Source organism: Mycteria americana, chromosome 22 (genome assembly GCF_035582795.1).
Source record: "Mycteria americana isolate JAX WOST 10 ecotype Jacksonville Zoo and Gardens chromosome 22, USCA_MyAme_1.0, whole genome shotgun sequence".
Lineage (NCBI taxonomy): Eukaryota > Metazoa > Chordata > Aves > Ciconiiformes > Ciconiidae > Mycteria > Mycteria americana.
Window position 1 is genome coordinate 1006596 of NC_134386.1, and position 19199 is coordinate 1025794.

Genomic DNA, 19199 nt, shown 5'->3' on the forward strand with positions numbered 1-19199 from the left:
TAATCACAGAAAACATTGTTAGCATTAGCTGCTAAGCTACCTTACTGTCAACTTTGCGCTCTTGTTCACGGCGCTTAGAGACCAGGAACTTTTTTCCTTACATCCTTCATCTACTTTATGGCATTCCACATTTTTTCCTGGAGCATCTCATAATTTTTAAGTTATGCCAGCTAGTAGCCATACCCTGCCCTTTCTGAATGGTTTGCTAGGCTCTCGTTCACAAAGAACAACACAAAACATCCACTGCTTATTGCCTTTTCATATTCCCCCACTCCTGGGTGGTCTCTGAAAACGAAGTGAAGAATTAAATGAGCCCTGAAGCATGAACTTCCTTTTCATTGCTTTTTTATTACAGAACATCCCTCTCTCTGTGGATAAAAGAGAGGACTTGTATTTCCAGGATTGGTAGCCAAGTTCCTTCTAGCACCGTTGTACTCACGGGACTGTAGATGTACATTCAGGGCTTCACGACACGGTTGTTGTCGCTGCAGGTGTGCTGTGTGTACAATGGAAGTAGAGACAGGAAACTGTAGTAGTTGGGATGAAAAGACACGGCAAAAGAGATGCTGACTTACTCGATCAAAATGCTGTCTGAATAGCTCCATTTCAGAGCTAACAGTACAGAGCAGTATTAAAATGTAGCCCTGAGCAAGGAGCCTCCTACTTTGAATCACGCCTGACTATTTACTTGGAAACGGAAGAAGCATAAAGACACCTTTTGTGAGATAAAAAGTTTCTAGTGGAATACGACAAAAAGCATGAATAGAACAAAGGCAAAAATGACGATTCTGGAAGTTGGCTCAGATTTTAGGAGTGATGAAAATCTTCGGGAATGCAACAGAAAAAAAAGCGCCGGCAACGCCTCCTGCCCGGGCTATAAAGGGCTCCAGGCCAGGGGGAAGCGAGCACTCGCTGCCTGCGCTGCCGAGCCCGGTGTCTCTCTCCAGCCCTCCAGCCTCCGCCAGCCTTCGCCATGAGCACCACTGTCAGGCAATACTCCTCCTCCACCTCCCTCAAGGGATTCGGTGGCCTGGGTGGAGGCTCCAGCAGGCTTTCCTCCGTGCGCGTTGGGGGAGGAGGGTACAGAGCCCCCAGCGTCCACGGAGGCTCTGGCAGCTACTCTGTCTCTTCCCGCATCGTCTCGGGGCTCGGAAGTGGCTACGGGGGCAGCTACTGCAGCAGCGTAGGAGGGGGCCTCGGCGGTGGCTTTGGGGGTAGCTATGGGGCTGGCTTTGGGGCTGGCTTTGGAGGTGGCTTTGGAGGTGGCTTTGGAGGTGGCGATGGCATCCTCCCGGCTGGCGAAAAGGAGACGATGCAGAACCTCAACGACCGCCTGGCTGCCTACCTGGACAAAGTGCGTGCCCTGGAGGAGGCCAACACTGACCTGGAGGTCAAGATCAGGGAATGGTACAAGAAGCAGGCACCTGGTCCAGACCGTGACTACAGCCCCTACTACAGGACTATCGAGGAGCTCAGGAACAAGGTAGGATGCTGTGATTACCAAGGCATCTTCATTAAAGTCACTTTTAAAAAGATGACCCTGTTCCTAAAAGCTGAAGGGAAGAGTATTAACAAATGACAGGTTATTGGTCTGAGAGGGGAAAACAGAAAGAGCATGCTTGGAAATAATAGTCACAATTAATGAACAGCAGATTCTTGATCGTGTCCTCCACAAGGCACAAAGATGGGTTTTCTATTGACTGTTTCAGTGTAGGGAGAAAGACAGGGCAGGACAGCAGGAGTCAATGGCTATCAGCCAGCGGTTCAGGTTACCTGATGCTACAGGGTGCGTGCTGCCACGCCAGTCATTTCTTGCCTTTCCTCGATGCTACTTATGCCCCAAGTATGTGCTCCCTTTGCCAGGCTCCTGATTAAACACTCTGCAGGCAGGGACACGTTATCTCTTTGGCACTGTTTGCTACTGAATGATATGCAAATGGAGATGCTAAGTCGTTCTCATAAGTACCCTAACAAATCAGATCTTTTCTAACCTCAAGGTAGAGGTTAAAAAAGAAAGATACTGCCCTATGGGATGCCTGTTCTTTGGGAGGTGCAAACACAGTCACGAATGAAAATCCAGGAGTCAGAACATACTGGGTTGTGGTAGGTGGCTTCAGAGGTGCTGAAGTCAGGTGTGTGCCCTGCTCTAAAACGCAGCAGATGAAATCATGGCCAAGCTTGTTTCTTTATTCTTAGCAGCTCCCTGGCTGATTTTAGGCAAAGGTCCTTGAACAAAAGCACCAGAATCTGTCCTTCCTCTCCCACCCTACCACTGTTGTGCTCCCTCTGCCCACATTACTCATCATGAGCTGATCGCCTGGTCCTTTACCACTGCCTACGAGAGCTGACAGCAACCTGAGTCAGCTCAGGCCCCGCTGGAGGGGATGGAGGTGTGGGCGGTTGGGTAATGACAATACCTGGTCTGTGAGAGTAAATACCAGGGAAATGGGGCAGCTGCTGACAGGCTGCGGGGTCAGCTCCTGGGGGAAATCACATACCTAGACATTTTCAGCTCTTTAACCCTTCTCTTGGGCTTCACCTTGGGGTGAAGGGCTCTTGCCTTGATACACAAAGCTTCTCTTCAAATTCCAGCTTGTCAGGTATGCTCTGATCTGGAGCACAGAAACACTGTCTCCAGATTTGAGCAATGAAGTGCTGGGTCTCACAGAACCCCTCTGCTCATGATCCAGAGGGAGGCAGACCCTTCCCTCCCCTCCGACACCGCAGCTGGGAAATTACCACATCAATATTCCTGGATTATTGCTTGGATATCCCCTGAAGCATCAGAACTCAGTGAGAGCTTTTCATTAGCTTGTGGCTACAGAAATTACTGCTCATTAAATGGCCAATAATTTTCAAAATCCCAGAACAAATATTTGCACCTCAGGTGTAATTACAAAAGCAAAACAATTCAGGCACACGGCACTCCTTCCTCAACCCTTTTTTCCTTCTCACCTGGGCTGTTCAGCATTGCCAGGCAAAGCCCAGAGTGCTGCCAGGACTCTGAGCGCGGTGTGAGCGCCTGGAGATGCGCTCCGGCAGGGGCAACAGGCCGCGGCATGTGCGCATTCCGGTGTCTTCACAAGACCGAGTCAGTGCCAGTGAGAGACCGAGCATGAGTATCCTGTCTCTCTCTTTGCAGAGTCCACGTGGGAGTCCAGCCCAACGGGCAGGAGGTTCAGTGCTGCTCCAGTCCTTCTTCTGAATGGGAAGTCAGGCAGCAGCATGCCATTTTTTGGGACTACTTTTTCACTCTTTTGCTTTCTTTTATCCCCCCCCAGATTCTTGCTGCAACTGTCGAAAATGCCAACATCGTCTTACAGATTGACAATGCCAGGCTGGCAGCTGATGACTTCAGAACCAAGTAAGTCCAACGCCTTCAAGAGCTCTTATGAGAAGGGAGGGAAAAGCCAGTCTGTTTAAGGCTTTTCTTTGCTTTCTGCAACTGAAGTTGCTCCACCAGGTCACTGCTCACTAAAAGTGTGACCTTTGGGAATGGTACATGTCTTCCTGGACACAGCAGTGGCTGGACATTCCTGCACTGTGGAGAGCTGTGCATGCACATTTAATAAAAGATGCTTGGCAGAAATACGCCAAGGTGGGGAAGGAAACAACCTGTATCAGCTGGGCTTCACAGGGCAACTGCGTGTTCCCAGGTTTGAGACGGAGCAGGCTCTGCGCCTGAGCGTGGAGGCCGACATCAACGGCCTGCGCAGAGTCCTGGATGAGCTGACCCTGGCCAGAGCTGACCTGGAGATGCAGATTGAGAACCTGAAGGAGGAGCTGGCCTACCTCAAGAAGAACCACGAGGAGGTGAGCACAGAGATGGGCTCAAACTGGGATCTACAAAATGTACCTTGTGCACAATGGAAAGTGGTCAGGTCAGATATGCAGGAGTGTCTCTGCAACTGGGGCTGTCAGGAGACACTCAAGTGGGTAAGGGGGAGGGAAACAATCCCTTCGGACAGAAACTCCAGGAGAAGGTCTGTGGGGTTCGTGTGCTGGGTGCAAATAAGAAATGTGTCATGATGGGATTATACTGATTTCACTATGACGTCTATCATGTGTCTCTTTTCTGCCAGGAAATGAATGCCCTGCGCGGGCAGGTGGGTGGAGAGATCAGCGTGGAGATGGATGCTGCTCCTGGAATCGACCTCACCAAGATCCTGGCTGAGATGAGGGAGCAGTACGAGAGCCTGGCGGACAAGAACCGCAGGGACGCCGAGCAGTGGTTCTTCAGCAAGGTGAGCTGGCTCGCCGGCAGCGCAGCGGGGCACGTGGGACGCGAGGCTGTGCCTGCTCGATGGTGCTGTAACGACACGGTTTTGCCTTGCTGCAGACGGAAGAGCTGAACCGGGAGGTGGCCATCAACACGGAGCAGCTTCAGAGCGGCAAGACGGAGATCACAGAGCTACGACGCACCATCCAGAGCCTGGAGATCGACCTGCAGTCCCAGCTCAGCACGGTACGAGGAGCTGGCTCCCTGCGGGGTGGGGGGCGTGCAGGAGCATGGGCCGGGGGACGCGTGTGCGTTCCCATCCCTACCGCCCTCCGTCCCCCACTGAACGCGTCCCTCTCCTCTGCACGCAGAAAGCGGCGTTGGAGGGCACCTTGGCCGACACAGAAGCCCGCTACGGCACCCAGCTGGCCCAGCTCCAGGGGCTGATCACCAGCGTGGAGGAGCAGCTGGCCGAGCTGCGGTGCGACATGGAGCGCCAGAACCACGAGTACAGGGTCCTCCTGGACGTCAAATGCCGCCTGGAGCAGGAGATCGCCACGTACCGCCGGCTCCTGGAGGGCGAGGATGCCCAGTACGTAGCGGGGCTCTGTTTGGGAGGGCACAGTGGGAGGAGACAGGTAATAGACACAAAATACGCTGCCTGGGGACTCAGTCCGATTGCAGCTTTCAGGGTTCATCTTTATGTTCATACCAGGCACGGATGCCCAGTGGCTCTGTCCCAGGTGTCTGTCTGCAGTGACATGCTGTAACGGGCACCGTTCTCTGCTGGAAGGGGCAGCGGCCCCTCTGCCCTCCAGGAGACACCGAGCGGAGCAGCGGCTTTAGCAACCACTATGAGACTTTTCTGTTTTCCTCCTGCCTCAGTACAGAGCCTGTGTAACAACAACAAAAAAGGCTTTTGTCTCTAACTTCTCTTTGTTTTTCTCCTTCTCTTGTAGCATCTCTTCCCAGTACTCCTCCGCTATGTCCTCACACTCGGGCAGAGACGGTAAGAACCTGCCTTGCTACACACGTTTATAACAAAGAGCTCTGAGACCTGCTTTTAGAGCAGCTGCCAAACTGATGGAGTGAAAATCAGTCCTCAGGCGTGCTGTGCCGCCTCACTGGCTGAATCAGAGTGACGGCAGTCAAGAGAGCTTGTGCGCATCTTACAACTGCTAACCACAGGAAAAAGCTGTCAGGAAGGGAAATACCTTGTACTCCTTTACCACAGGAATGATTTGCCCTAAATGGGCCTTGTGATTGAGCAGCCAGGGTTCTGGCTTTACACGGATGTGAAAAATCAAGCGACACCATACGTTTAGGGAGTGTGCCTTTTGCCTTCTTGAGCTTTCCCATCAGCCTGGCTCTTCCCTCTTCCTAGCCAATGTAGGGTTGTTTAAAACAGCATTTTCCAGTACCTTGTGGATTTTCCCACATCTTCCTTAAAAACATGCAACATCTGATAATGTGTTAAGAAATTGCCCCCCTTCCTGCCCCATGAATAATTGTCCTCTGCTTTCCTTCTGCAGTCACGACATCTTCCCGTCAGGTCCGCACGATCGTTGAGGAGGTGCAGGACGGGAAGGTGGTCTCCTCCCGGGAGCAGGTTGCACTCACCACTCGCTAGGAGGGCAAGCAGCTCTGCGGACCCTCGACCCCAGGCTCCAGAGGGCGACGAGCTGAACCAAGCGTTGTCTGAGGCTCTATGTGATGGGGTTGTGTCACAGAAAGCAGTCAGCTTCATTCATCTGCTCCTCCTTGCTGTTTTACCTTAATTTCATGCGGGTGCCATCGTGCACTCTGTACACATTTAATAAAGCTTTTTTCCTCGTTCATGCAACTGCAGACTTGTCTGTCACTGATACATGATCTCTCAAAGCCTCAGGGTTGTGTGTTCATGCCAGGGAAAGTCCTAAGAAACCACAAGAAGGAGCCAGTGTGAGGAGGGGAATGGAGGGATATGGGTTCCACTTGGAGCAAAAATAATTTGAGACACCTTTTTCTACTGAACTCATTGCTCATAAATACATGGGTCTGACTGAGACATAAACCAGATAAGTTTGATATGAAATGAGGGCAATGATGGAAGGATGATGCTTGAGGCCAATGTGCCACACGACTGATACTTAAAGCCAACAAAATAAAGCTCAGTTCTCTAACTCTTGGTATCATAAAGAATCACTTTCTCCTGTAAGCTGAACTTAAATGACTTCAGCAAGACTACTACTGTCATGTGTACCATTCCGAGACACAAGCACAACATCAGACTGGTCGGCAAGTCTTACACATGCATGCCTTCTGTCTTATTTGACTGCCTTTAAATCACACTATTAGGCACATTGTACAAAAACTTTATACAGGTCTTTTCACGCTGCCCGAGGGCTGCACTTAACAGGTTCTAAAGTAACCATTGCTTAATCCGCAGAGGGATGAGCAGCAATAACTTTTTATCACTACGGCAGCTAGTAGATCACTGCTGAAATCCTTCTTGAAACACAGGAGCTAGTTATCGTATGTCAACAACGTCTGCAGGCAAGCTGCCATTCAGGATGAGGTGACGCAGCTCGTGCACTGGCAGCCGGGTACCAGACCCGCCTTTGCCCACTCGCTTCCTAGAGAGCGACAGGGGAACCACAGGATGCTGCGCTGGTCGCACATCCACCAAACGTGTCCTGTGGGCTAGATAGGAGAGGAAATCATTTTAGACCCATAGGCCTGATGGAATCACTTAGGTCCAACTTTGTGCTTTCTAGCCAGCGGTACTTGGGAGCTCGGTCCAGTCTTGGACCACAGCCTCGTGTTCGTCACCCACCTCAAGAATACAGAATTGGGCCTTAAAAGGCAAAAGGAAAAGGTAATACTTTGCAGTAAATCAGCTTCCCTTTGCTTATAACGATGTACAAGGGGCTTCTGCGGCTGAAGTCAAGCAGGCTTGTCTCTGGGACTATTATTGATGATTCATCCTCCCTCAGCCTCCGCAAAGGCATTACAGCCCTTGTTGGACAATTACGAAGGCATGCTCCCTGGCCTCACCAGGCTCTTGAAAAGAGTTGATGATGTCATGCCGGGCGTGACACGGCAAGCAAAGGAGAGGGAAGGTGATCGAAGAAGTGGACAACCTGCCAGCTCTTTCCAGAAAAGGGAGTGTGAAGAGATGTTATCATTCTGTATTATTGTTTAGCAATTACAGAAAAGGGTAGGAAATGAGACACAGACCAGAGTGCAGAGTTCATGGACTGTATCATGCTTTTCTCTCTGCTGGAATAACAGCCCTTCCTTGCAGAAATAGGAACTTCCAATCCAAGTGAGCTAGAACCACCTCAAAAATAAAAACTAGATCAAGCAATAATGTACTTTAGCATCAAGCTGTTTTAGACTTTATGGCAATGGGCAAGGGTGCAGTCTGGAAATTCTGATTAAACTGCAAATGTGCTATTTCTTTGCCATCAGAAGAGAGTTGTTATATTTCAGTTGTAAATGGCAGCTTTTTAATTCTAGAGCCATCTGCGGAATGCCCCAAGTGTACTAATACAGAAAGGCTTTCTGAAAACCACAAACATCATGGATTAAATAGAAGTAGGACGCTAAAAGAAGATGCCAGTCCAAGAGTATCTGGCTCTGCTGGCAGCACAGTAAGGCACGGCCACTTCTGCAGCCAAAAGGACACAAGGGAAAGATTTATCAAGCAGCATATTTAGTTATCTTTGAGATCTGTCACCCAGTGCTAAGATATCCATTTACATCCGTCAGCAGGAAAGGCCTGAAACAAATACCGGAGAAGAGCTGGGGGAATAGCTGGGAGAGCCGAAGGAAAGCCCAGGTTTGTAATCAGTTGATTCAGTTCCACTGGGAGGATCTTATCAGGAGTTTTCCTTATTCACCAACATATATTTGCATCAATGAAAAGGGCTTAAATTCTGCATACAGCTCTGCATAACCCTATTATCACAAACAAGACAAGTCCAAGCTCAGCACAAGTAATCACTGTGTTACATTACAGTGCTCCGAGGAAGGAAAATACCACATAACTATTAGGCAATTTATTTTCTATTATTACTCTTTGCTACACCCAGTTTGTATCTGTGAAACACGAACAAATTATCACATCCAAGAGATGGACAAACACTGTTTTTGGAGAGCATTTTTCAAATTTTCTGCTAGGTGCAAGCACGACAAGAAAAGCCTTGCTAGGATTCAGCAAGGAGTTATAGAAGCAAGTCCTCAGCAAGTAATGGTGAAACTTTAATGGACAACAAAACAAAAAAGGAAAACCAAGAACGTCCTTGAAAGGTATTTCATCAGCTGAGACACTGAGAGAAATATGTAGGATGTGCCCGTGTCAAGCTTAATATATAATAGCAAGAATACTTACAATGAATAATACTTGAAAAGAGTATCACGTTTCCAATCTTTAAAGCTCCATGATCGCACCAGACAGTTGTTTTTACAATGCCCTTGAGAAGGAGGATTACTGTTATTATTGTTTCCATCCTACAGAGCATGAAATTGAGACTCGGAGAAGCAGAACAATTTGCCTAGAGTGATTTGCAAAGCTGGGATCAGAACCCTGGAGCGTCTGGTGTCATCAGCAAGATGGAGATCAGTTTTGGTACAGCCAATAACAGGCAGAAAAGAAGTGGAACGACAATTACATCAACAGCTAGATGTAAATAGCAAACACAAGAATTTGCCATAGGTGAAACACTGAAATTCAGCCGATAATGAGCAGGCGGGAGCTAGGGCTGCTTGTAGTTCTTGCTGCTGTATCAGGGCCTCCTGATAAGGCTCTCCAAGCCAGAGGCCAGCCCTGCACAGGCTGGAGGGACATACACAAGCCCAAGCTGGCGCGCTTTGGATGCCAGACAGTGCCTGGCTCTCAGCTTCTCTACCCTGGCACTCCTTGGCGGCTGCTTCAAGCCTACACCTGAGCTCGGGCTGGCAGTCACGCAGGGTGATGGACAGCAGCTTGGACTCCGGCAGGGACTCAGGGTACGGTGTCGTGTCTGAGTCACCAAGTCTCCAGGGAAGTTCTCTTGCACATGAAAACAGCTAGTGACTCCGGGAATATTTGTAATAACGTGAAATGCTGGATCTCCTTCTTGGGGGCACATTATACTTTCTGTACTTCATATGCATTGGCTTAAGAAACAGTCTTAAGCCTTAAAATATCCTGAGACTACCAAAGGACTTCCCTCTGGGGAAATCTAATCTTTCTTTCTCATTTTCTTTGCTCTTTTGAACCTGATAATTTTGTGCAGTAGAAAAATCCTTGGGAACAGCTCCCCAGTGCCCATCCTCTACCACCATCCTGCTCTCCCCTATGAAGCACAGTGCAAGACACAAATGTAAAGCCAAAGTATAATTCCTTTCTTTCTATTTTTTTACAAAGCTGATTAAATGGGACCAGCACCTTTGCCTAGGGGAGGCTTTTCTGCTCATTTGTTACTTGAAGTAATAATTTTTCCTTGTCAGGCCTGCACTGCTGTTTCTGAAATGCCTGCTGGGAAATCCTTGTAAGTCATCATTTCTCTCCTCCTCTTACTCCCTGGGGGCACAACATTGCCTGCGAGGGGCTCCCAAGTCAACCGAGGACGGCTCATCAGAGGCATTGCCCGCGGCTGGCTACAAGGCTGTGGTGAGCAAATTTCCTTCTGTAGACTCCAGTCTGGAAGTCAATAAAAATTTATCCTGGAAAAGGCCTTCCATTATTCATGTTGATACCGTCATTAACAGATCTCCTTATTAAAAAATGAAAATCTCTTTTAATAAAATGAGGACTGTAACTGCTGGCAGGTCTTGAGGTATGCTCTGGTGTAAAAGCAAGAAGTGGTTTTAATAAAAATTTCAGATTTTGGAAAGGAAAAAAGCTACCATGAAGAACACACAAATCCAGTAAAATAAAGAGTGAAATTACTGTTCTCCTCTACAAAAGCTGTAGAAATTCTAATCACCTTTGGGTACAGAGACCTATGGCAAGGTCTGAAGTTCAAAAAGTAAGAAAGAAATGTGGACATTTCTGCTTGGTTTTCAATAATTGAAAAAAACCCCACTCATTAACATTTTGATTCTTCTCATTGAAAAATGAAGGACCATGTATTTCTCAACTAAATGAAACGAAAGGTTAGCTCAGCATTATTTTTACAATTCTTCTATGGAAAAAAGACAGATTCTGACCAGTCCTGCTCCTGATTCACTCCCGCTCCAGCAGCGAGAGCAGCTGCAGGGCCACTGCTGGGCTCCGTGGCAGAGGTGCTGGATCCTGACCATGGCACAGTCTCCACTCAGGACCTCGCCACCGATGAGGCATGCCATGGCACCGTGGCACAGGCTTCACTCGCTAATTATGGATGTAACAAAGGATGGACGTACACAGAATCCACACCACATTTAAGGTGTTCTGGATTTGCAGTGTCAAGATAAAATCGAGACTAATGAACTTACCCAAATGGCATAAGCAATATTTCTGAAACAGGCTGCACCTGACGCATCCTTTATGTGATGTGTCCAGGTGACCTGGATGCCAAAACCAATGCTGAACAACGCATGGGTGAAAGTCAGCCAATATTAGCATGGCTGTGTTAATATTATTAATAAAAGGAAAGATTCAGATGACAAAACATTTTAATTATTTCCCTTCTTCCTCAATTCAGCATTCCAAGACTAAAAAATAGGTTTAATATCTTTTTTTAAATGTTCTTTTCTAGTGTCTTTTCTAAATCTAACACATTTCCCCTAGATTGTATCTGGAGAATTTCCATGGTGCTGGTTGGAACTGGGTCAGAACTACACAGGATCAGGCTGCTTCTGAAATTCTCCATCTTACTGTTTTAGAAATCTTATGAAACATCTTATGTAGCTGCCTTCTTTTGGCAGTGAATATTCATAGTTAACTGCAACATTTGGTACTCAGGAAATATCCTTTTCTCTTTTAGTTTGGAAAAATATTTGAATATTTTGTCTACCCTTGAAAGCAGCAAAACAAATACCATGGAATCTCCAGTCTGAAAGGGGATGTTTTCTCCTGCATGTAGGAGAAAGAGAAGTAACAAATAATCACTGGTACACTCGAGTGCAATATTTTTCCGTGCGCTCCAAGAGAAGAGCATTTCGAGGTCTAACGACCCAGACCCCGGCAGGTTCTCCCTCAACTGACGGCCACGCAGAGTGGGACGGACCCTTGCTGCGGTGCACTTGCAGAGCGGCAGCACGGTCCAGGGTGGTCTCCTGGCTCTGGTCCCCGCGACCGCAACGCAGCTGAGTGAGGGGGCACCCTCGCTTCTGGTCACAAGGGGTTGAACAGGCTTCATTAGATAGCGCAGCTTTCCCACAGCTTTCACTTTCCGGGTAGACTCGCCCACGTCAGGGATGGATAATTGCTATGATGTTTCATTCCCCGGGCACTCTCGGGTATCATTGTTTTTTGTGTCACTGTTGTTTAGTTGTCATCACAAGTCAGACCTGATGATTCAGGAAGTAACATTTTTGATGTAGTTTTGAAACACGCTTCTGTTAACCAAAGCATCTTTCTGTTGTGGGATTTCTGGAGACAAATGCCTTTGGGGAAATATTTCCGGCTGAAAAAAAAATATAGTGCTAGCCAGGTCACAAGGAGGAAGAATAAACAGCCCTTCTCCGGTGGCAACATCCACGAGGAATGGTATAAATAGAGGACTGCGGGGACAGAAGGATCACAATCGGATCCCGCAGCGATCTGTGCAGCTTGCCTTGGGCTCTGAGTTGGATCCTCGTGCTCTCACTATGAGCTGTGCCGTCAGGCAGGTCGTTACTACCTGTTCCCAAGGCAGGAGCAGCGCGGGCAGCTCTGCGGCTGGTAGTGGAAGAAAGGTCTCCTCCGCCTCCTCGGGAAGACACGCTGCCTATGACTTAGGCGGTGTGGTTGGCAATTTTTCTGGTGGCAGTTTAGGCGAGGGATTACTTGGGAAGCAGCTGAGCACCGGCAGTGCTACCGGTGGGAGCTTTGGAGCTACCCAGAGGGCTTGTTCTACCCTTGGATTCAGTGGTGGAGGCATGTGCACTCGAGGCATTGGTGGTGCCTTCACCAGGGCCAGTGCTGGTTGCGGTGATGGGATCTTATTTGCTAACAACGAAAAGGCAACGATGCAGAACCTCAACGACCGCTTGGCCTCCTACCTAGACAAGGTGCGACTCTTGGAGGGAGACAATGCTGACCTTGAGTGCAAGATCCGGGAGTGGTATGCCAAGGTAGGGCCCAGCTGTGAACCACGGGACTACAGCTGTTTTCATAAGGAAATCGAAGACCTTCAAAACCAGGTAAATAATTGCTTTTGAAGAACATTCTAATATTTCTTTGGGCTTTGCTTTCACATGTGGATAGACCAATGTCAAATGGCAGAGGCAACAGCTATGTCTCTGGAGGTGCCCATGAAGCAATAGTTTATGTGAAACAGACGGTTTGAGGGAGGACGACACTGCATTTACACAGAGCTGAAGTTTCAGCACAGCCTGCTCCACCAAGCTGGCACGTGGGTTTCCCCACTGTAATGCCATGTAACTGATTAATAATCCCAATATAGGGAATCATTATAAAATAAGTGGGTTGCATTACCCCAGGTGGATGTCTCCTCCAGGGCCTTCTGTAGCCAGAGGAAGCCACAAGCCCAAATCTCTCTCCTGCATTTTCTTTTCCAGATCCTCTGCGCAGCCATGGAGACTAACAAAATCCTTCTGAACATCGATAACAACAGGATGACTGCCGATGACTTCAGAGTGAAGTGAGTATGGTCCTGTGCTGGACTGAGGGGTTCACACTGCCCGTGGAAGGGTAGCTGAGCGATGGTGACGGGGAAATCCTAACACTCTGCTTGTCATGCTGCTGCATTAAAATGCAGATCTCTGTGAAAGGCGTGGATATCATTGACAATGTTCACAGCACTGCATGCCTGAAGTTCTGAAAGAACTTGGTCCTAAATTTTTTCCCCACAAAGTCAATGCAAGGGCTTGCCATGGTTTACTGACATGCTGACCTTTCTTTGTTGCCTGTGGCTTAAGGTACGAGACTGAATGTGGTCTCCGGCAAAATGTGGATGCAGACATTTGCAACTTACGCCCTGTCCTGGATCAGCTGGCCAGCTGCAAGACCGACCTGCAGCTGCAGTGTGAGGCTTTGACTGAAGAGATGTGTTGTCTCAAGACGAACCACGAGGAGGTTAGATTGCCCCTTACTCTTAGAGAATTAAGAGGAAAGAAGATGGAAAGTGCCCCCGAGTGTGAATATTACTGATACGGTGCGCGTATTCTCTGCAGGAAATGAACTGTCTGAGGAAACAGGCGACTGGAGATGTGAGTGTGGAGGTCAATGCCTGTCCTGGCCCAGACCTGAGGAAGATCCTGGAGGATCTGAGGTGCCAGTACGAAACACTGATGGAGCGCAACCGCAAAGAGACTGAGCAGTGGTATGCCTGCAAGGTACTATATACATGCAGGGCTGTACCCTACTCTGCCTCTTGGGGGAAAAGGGAAAAATGAGAGATTAAGAACACTTACTGGAGATGTCTTAATATCAGCAATTCTGTCATGGATGTGTTCTTGTCATGGGATGACAATTCTGTCATGGATGCATCTAATTGTACTGCCCACTTTCAGTGCTCTTCTGTTCATGGCAGAGGGGCCACCACATGGTGTTACAGGGTCACAACGGAATAAATGGGGGGGCTTTAGATTTGGAAATACTCAGGTGCGCTGCAGGGCGTGCACAAGCAGCGTGGTGAAGCCCCTGCCACAAGGAGATGCTGTGGCGAGGTGAGGAAAGGGCTGCTCTTTTCTAACTTTGCAGGTGGAGGAGGTGAATCTGGAGGTCATCACAAGCAGTCAGGAGATTGAGTCAAGCAACAAACAGGTCACTGAGCTGAGACGTCAGCTGCAGGCCTTGGAAATCAATGTACAAGCCCAGCTCACCATGGTAGGTGATGCCACTACAATTCACAGCTCAGACTCCCCGGCTGTCTTTAGAAAGCTGCATGACCAGAGTCGTACCTGTAACCAGACAAGCTAAGCTTGCAGCATACCCAGGTACCTTTGTGTTGTTTCCATTCTCAGAAAGAAAACCTGGAATCCTCTTTGGCGGAAACCGAATGTCGCTACAACAAATACCTGGCTGAGCTACAGAACCAGATCTCCTGCGTGGAGCAGCGGCTGGCTGAAATACGAGCAGAAATGGAGTGCCAGAACCAGGAATACAAGACCCTCCTGGATGTCAAATGTCGCTTGGAGCAGGAGATTCAGACCTACCACTGCCTGCTGGAGGGGGGACAGCACGACATCATGTACGCAGACGACAGACAGGCCCGAGCACAGTAAAATCTCTATGCTTTGACCTACAGGGATATGAAAATTCATGATACAAATGGTAAAAGCAACACTGTGGTGAGAAACCAGTACTGACCTGTTACCAGACAGGCAGGGCCTATTAGCAATCCATGAGGCATTTAAGGATTTGGCTCTGATAAATGTCCAGAGTGCAAGCTAGAGACCATTCCCCCATCTTGGGCCAGTGAAGGCGGCCGGGAGAGGCCCCCAGAGCTGTCCCGGCCACCTGGGCAAGGTGCAGCATCACAGCTCGTTGAAGGGAAGCTTTCGCTGTGGGCTGGGCAAGGTCTTTTATGAACACTGTCATTTAACTGAGTTTTATTGGCTTTGCCACAGCTAGACAGGATTAGGGACTGGCAGTGAAATTAACTGAAACAATAAATTATCTAAACGTTTTCAGTTTCACACAACAATTTTAATTAAAGTTTTGGGAAATTTAATTTGTATGCAAAGCAGTTGGCTCTTGCCTGCCTCCCATTGCCTGAGATTTTGAAACAGTAAGGCATGCTGTTAATCTCATAAATGGCTGCATACACACATAACCAGCCTGAGCACCCACCTGCTCCATTAGCTTGGAAAAAGAGGTATTTTAATGGTGGTGCCCTGAGGTGGGCTCTCCTGGACTCTCCAGTCCTAAATTAGTTACATGAAAAATCAGTTCTTGTTCCAAAATGCCAGTTGCAATGGATGAAATGACACCGTCAGAGCCTGTCTCAGAGCCTCCGGTAATCCTGAGCGTGTCAAGATGGAAAAGCAGTAGCTGTCAACAGACAGGCAGGATGGAGGATGTGCTAATTGTTGCTCTTAATGACCCTGATGGCTCAAAGGGGAAACGGCCAATAGTGACTGAAGGGACACAGCTAAAGCCAATGCTATGAGTAGCTCCAGGTCCCTGAACATCAGGTGCTTTGGTGACCGGAGCTGTCTCCTTTCCACAGAGGGCCAGTGGGAAGAGGAGTCCCTGCAACACCAGCTGGAAGAAGTGGTGGGCTTAAAGCCAGTCTGTGTCAGCCATGCCTGCCCTAAGCCTGTGTGCTCTGGGTGAGGATGTGCAAGGTGAGGTGTCTTCCAGAGGCCTGTGAGTGTGACCGTGAGTTGCTTCTTTAGTCCTGCTATGTACCTGGGGAAGAGGAGGATGAGAGATCTCCAGGCTTTTCTGGGTGGTGAGGAGGGGCTGGAGACAGTTTCTTTTTCCTGGAGAGAGGCAGTGCAGGGAGTCAGACACGCAGGATCACAGTCGTGACTGTTGGTGGTAGAGCACGAGGATTAATCGAGCTATGGCAGAAAGCAGTGGCAAGGGATGCAGCTATGGGGCATTTATAAATTTATGCCTAGAAAATATGTTTGACGCTAAATGTAAATGTGTTTAAATAAGACTTTCAGCACAACATGAAAATGAGGAACTGGCAGGGGGAATCAGTCACGAGTCTTTCAACAAGTATATAAAATTAAGCAAGCTAGGGAGACGAAGGAAAAGAAAGATCAGTACAAGAGCGAGGGGGATGCAAGAGAAAGGCATGGCATGCAGGTGAAACCCCTGACAAAGTAATGCTTCCTGCTCTCCCTCGGCAGGTCACTGCAGACAAGAGAGCTTCCCTGCCAGCCCCACTGCACGTCCCTCTGAGGAGGTCTCTCAAAGAACAAACCGTTTAGAAAAAGCAAGGCAAAAATAACCTGACAGTTCTCAGTTCTGCTTATAGCACCAGTCGGAAGGGAGTTTGCAGAACGGCTGCCTTCCTGCCACCCACGCTGCCTGCTGTCTTCATCCTCTGATACCGCTTTGATCCAATCACTGGTCTTCACTTGGGCTAATTTGTCTTGCAGTCAGTTGTCTAACAACTACCAAAGCTTGTCTCTAATAAAACTTTGCTACTACTGACACAGCCTTGAACCTGAGAAATAATTTCTACAAGTAAATTAACATACAAGTATTTAAAAAATTGTTACGCAGATAGTTATAGTTATACACCTTTGGTTAGAAATCCACCTTTGATCTATATCCATATAGCAATCATTAAAAGGGAAAAAGAAAAATAAGCAATGTTCCCATCTGCTGCACTGCTCCTGCTGAATCCAGTGGCTGCAGGATGGGGATGGAGGGGTGGCTGCAGGAGGATGGAGGACAGGGACCAGCTGATGCTGTGGAAAGGGACATTTGCTACTGGAGGAGGAAGCATAAGCTAAGACATGAAGATGAAGGTGATGAGGAAAGAAACATCCAGGGAGGCTGGACAAGTGCAGGGAAGGAGTTTTGAGGCAGTCTGACTGACAATCTTCTATCGAAAGAGCCTTCTGAGCAAAAATCGAGTTTTCATTAAAGTAGGTGTGTGCTAATAATATAACATAACATAACATAACATAACATAACATAACATAACATACTATACTATACTATACTATACTATAATATAATATAATATACAACACCTTTGAGTAATTATGAATGTGCAGTAACAGGATAAAATCAAGAACAACAAGTTTTCCCAAATAATACTGAAGTAGTAATTTTGAAAGCAAGGCTCTGCTGGACTTGACACACCCTTCTGGTGGAGGAAAACAATTCCCAGAGAAAATTCTAAATAAAGAACCTCTAAATGGATTTAAAAAAAAGGCAAACAGGAAGAACCAGCTGGCAACATGTGGGAAGATAAAAGGGTGAGACAAATTAATATGTGGGAGAGAATTTTTTTAAAAGTAAGATACAATAAACAGCCAGAAAAAAAAAAGATGCTGGTATTTTATTACCACAGAGAAAGGAATTACAAACACATTCAGGAACACAACTGCAGTTTGCTGCTTGTGCAAGCAAAGACTCAAGATCCAGCCTGTCCCCTCTCGCCTCTCACCGGTAGCAGTACCTAACAAATGGTGCAAATGGTGCTTACAATCTTTGCTCCACACTATGTAGCTCTTTTTGTGTAATGAAATATTTGAGGGGGTTTGACGACTAACTGTATACAGAGGTCTAGCGTGAAGGCTTCCAACATGAAGACTTCAGGGGATATGGTGAGTCTTAATTAGCGTTCATTTCTAAAGAAAGAAACAGCTCAGATGTTTCTGGAATGACAACACCGGACAACCCAAAGCTTAACCACAGACAGCTATTCTCCTGGCAAAAATCAGAGCAAAGGTGGGACTTTTTGTAGCCAGTCTTGTTTCCTGCTCTGAGCCTTTGCTCTGCAGAAAGCCTTGTCTGCTCATGTGTCACCTCTCGTGCTCAAAGCTTTCAACTCCAAGACGCACGTCCCGTCTTTATGGAGATGACTGCACCAGCACAGAGGGCCGGGAGCTCAGCAATCCACGGACCGGCTCCAGCTCTCCCTTGGGGGACGGCCTCTCCCCAGCCTCTGCCCAAGTAAGACACCGTTGTCAGCCCTGGGGGGGTAATTGCTCTAACGAGCTTCTGGACAAGGCTCTGTGTTAAATACTCTCTCTACTAAGTTCTGTATCTCCTGTTCCTGCAACACTAATTATACTGTGCATTTTGGTATTATTTAACCTGCTGCAGTGTTTACACAGCACCTCTAAGGTCACCGCATCAAATGCAATGCAGAAATAAAAAGACGATGCCTTCCCTGCCCAATGAGTTTATGACCTGGACAGTGACAGGAAATGATGACTGTGGAAACAGCATAGGAAGAGAGGGAAGAGAAGATAAATGAAATGCAGAGGACACAGTGCATGGGACAGCAGGACAAGAAGTGACCTGGGACATGGACTGCAGCCTCCTGCAGGCAAACGTCTGTCATATTCCGCATACACAGCCCCTCACACTAGCACATAGGTACTGCGGCTTCTAAGAGCTCGTTCTTTTATTGTCTAAGGTGCAAATCTTGTAAGGTGAGAATGAATGAGTATCTCAAAGACAGACAGAGACTTAGGCTGAAGGTATAAAGTTGGGAGAAGAATCTAAGGATACAAAGAGCAAGGGTGGGTGCCCCAGAGAGAAGAGGGGGAGTTGGATCAGCACTCAGGCTGGGAAGCAGACGCTATCAGCAGCATGGCCAGTGGCTGCAGGTGAAATGCACTGTGATTGCTCTAGCAGATCTGGTCTCTGTCTGACAGAGAGAGCAGACGCACGTGAATTACACCATCATCAGGAAAAACCCCTGAGGAGTGAACATGCCAAAGGTTTAAGACATCAGTGAAGAAACAAATAAAACAACTAGTTTTGCAAATTGCCAATGCTGGAAATCGGCCATGAGTTAAGGACTGCACAAGCAATTATACCCGATTACAGGCACTATGCTTTTGTAATAGTAGGCCATATTCTGGTGTGATGTATGAACTATAATTTCTCTATAAAAGTCTATTTTATAAAATACGCTGACAGGCACAGTCTCACTCACACCCATAGGAATTATCTGTGGGGTTTGTATTTTTGTTCACTGGCTTCTGTAACATTTATAAGGAATTATATAGATGAGTAAACTACTACCATCATCAAGCAGGAGATTTCTCAGCTCAGTACACTGAATAATATAATTTAAACTGCCAGTATGAACCACATATTGAAAGTGTATTGCAATTAAGAGACTTTCCAGTACAAGTATGAAATAAAGATAAAAAGAAGACACTCTGGGGAGGCTCTGGCTGGCCGACACTTCTGGCTGGCTGCCTCTGTCGTACT

At 47.7% G+C, this 19199-nt stretch overlaps 2 protein-coding genes across 2 annotated transcripts; both read left to right on the plus strand.

Moving 5' to 3' along the window:
- Positions 1 to 896: 896 nt before the first annotated feature.
- On the plus strand, positions 897 to 6057 carry LOC142419589 (keratin, type I cytoskeletal 14). Its single transcript, XM_075522683.1, has 8 exons — positions 897 to 1483; positions 3282 to 3364; positions 3657 to 3813; positions 4083 to 4244; positions 4340 to 4465; positions 4591 to 4811; positions 5179 to 5228; positions 5752 to 6057. The coding sequence occupies exons 1-8, from the start codon at positions 974 to 976 to the stop codon at positions 5847 to 5849; spliced, it is 1407 nt and encodes a 468-aa protein (XP_075378798.1). The 5' UTR covers positions 897 to 973; the 3' UTR covers positions 5850 to 6057.
- A 5923-nt stretch (positions 6058 to 11980) lies between these two features.
- On the plus strand, positions 11981 to 15595 carry LOC142419597 (keratin, type I cytoskeletal 19-like). The gene is made up of 7 exons (XM_075522701.1): positions 11981 to 12514; positions 12893 to 12975; positions 13253 to 13409; positions 13508 to 13669; positions 14037 to 14162; positions 14300 to 14526; positions 15508 to 15595. Exons 1-7 carry the CDS (start codon positions 11981 to 11983, stop codon positions 15593 to 15595), a joined length of 1377 nt encoding a protein of 458 aa, XP_075378816.1.
- Positions 15596 to 19199: the final 3604 nt, after the last annotated feature.

Coding starts and splice junctions, on each gene's coding strand:
- LOC142419589 (XM_075522683.1), top strand. CDS start 974: ATGAGCACCACTGTCAGGCAATACTCCTCCTCCACCTCCCTCAAGGGA. Junction 4,466..4,590: donor TGCAGTCCCAGCTCAGCACG/GTACGAGGAGCT, acceptor CTCTGCACGCAG/AAAGCGGCGTTGGAGGGCAC. Junction 4,812..5,178: donor CTGGAGGGCGAGGATGCCCA/GTACGTAGCGGG, acceptor CTTCTCTTGTAG/CATCTCTTCCCAGTACTCCT.
- LOC142419597 (XM_075522701.1), top strand. CDS start 11,981: ATGAGCTGTGCCGTCAGGCAGGTCGTTACTACCTGTTCCCAAGGCAGG. Junction 13,410..13,507: donor TCAAGACGAACCACGAGGAG/GTTAGATTGCCC, acceptor TATTCTCTGCAG/GAAATGAACTGTCTGAGGAA. Junction 13,670..14,036: donor AGCAGTGGTATGCCTGCAAG/GTACTATATACA, acceptor CTAACTTTGCAG/GTGGAGGAGGTGAATCTGGA.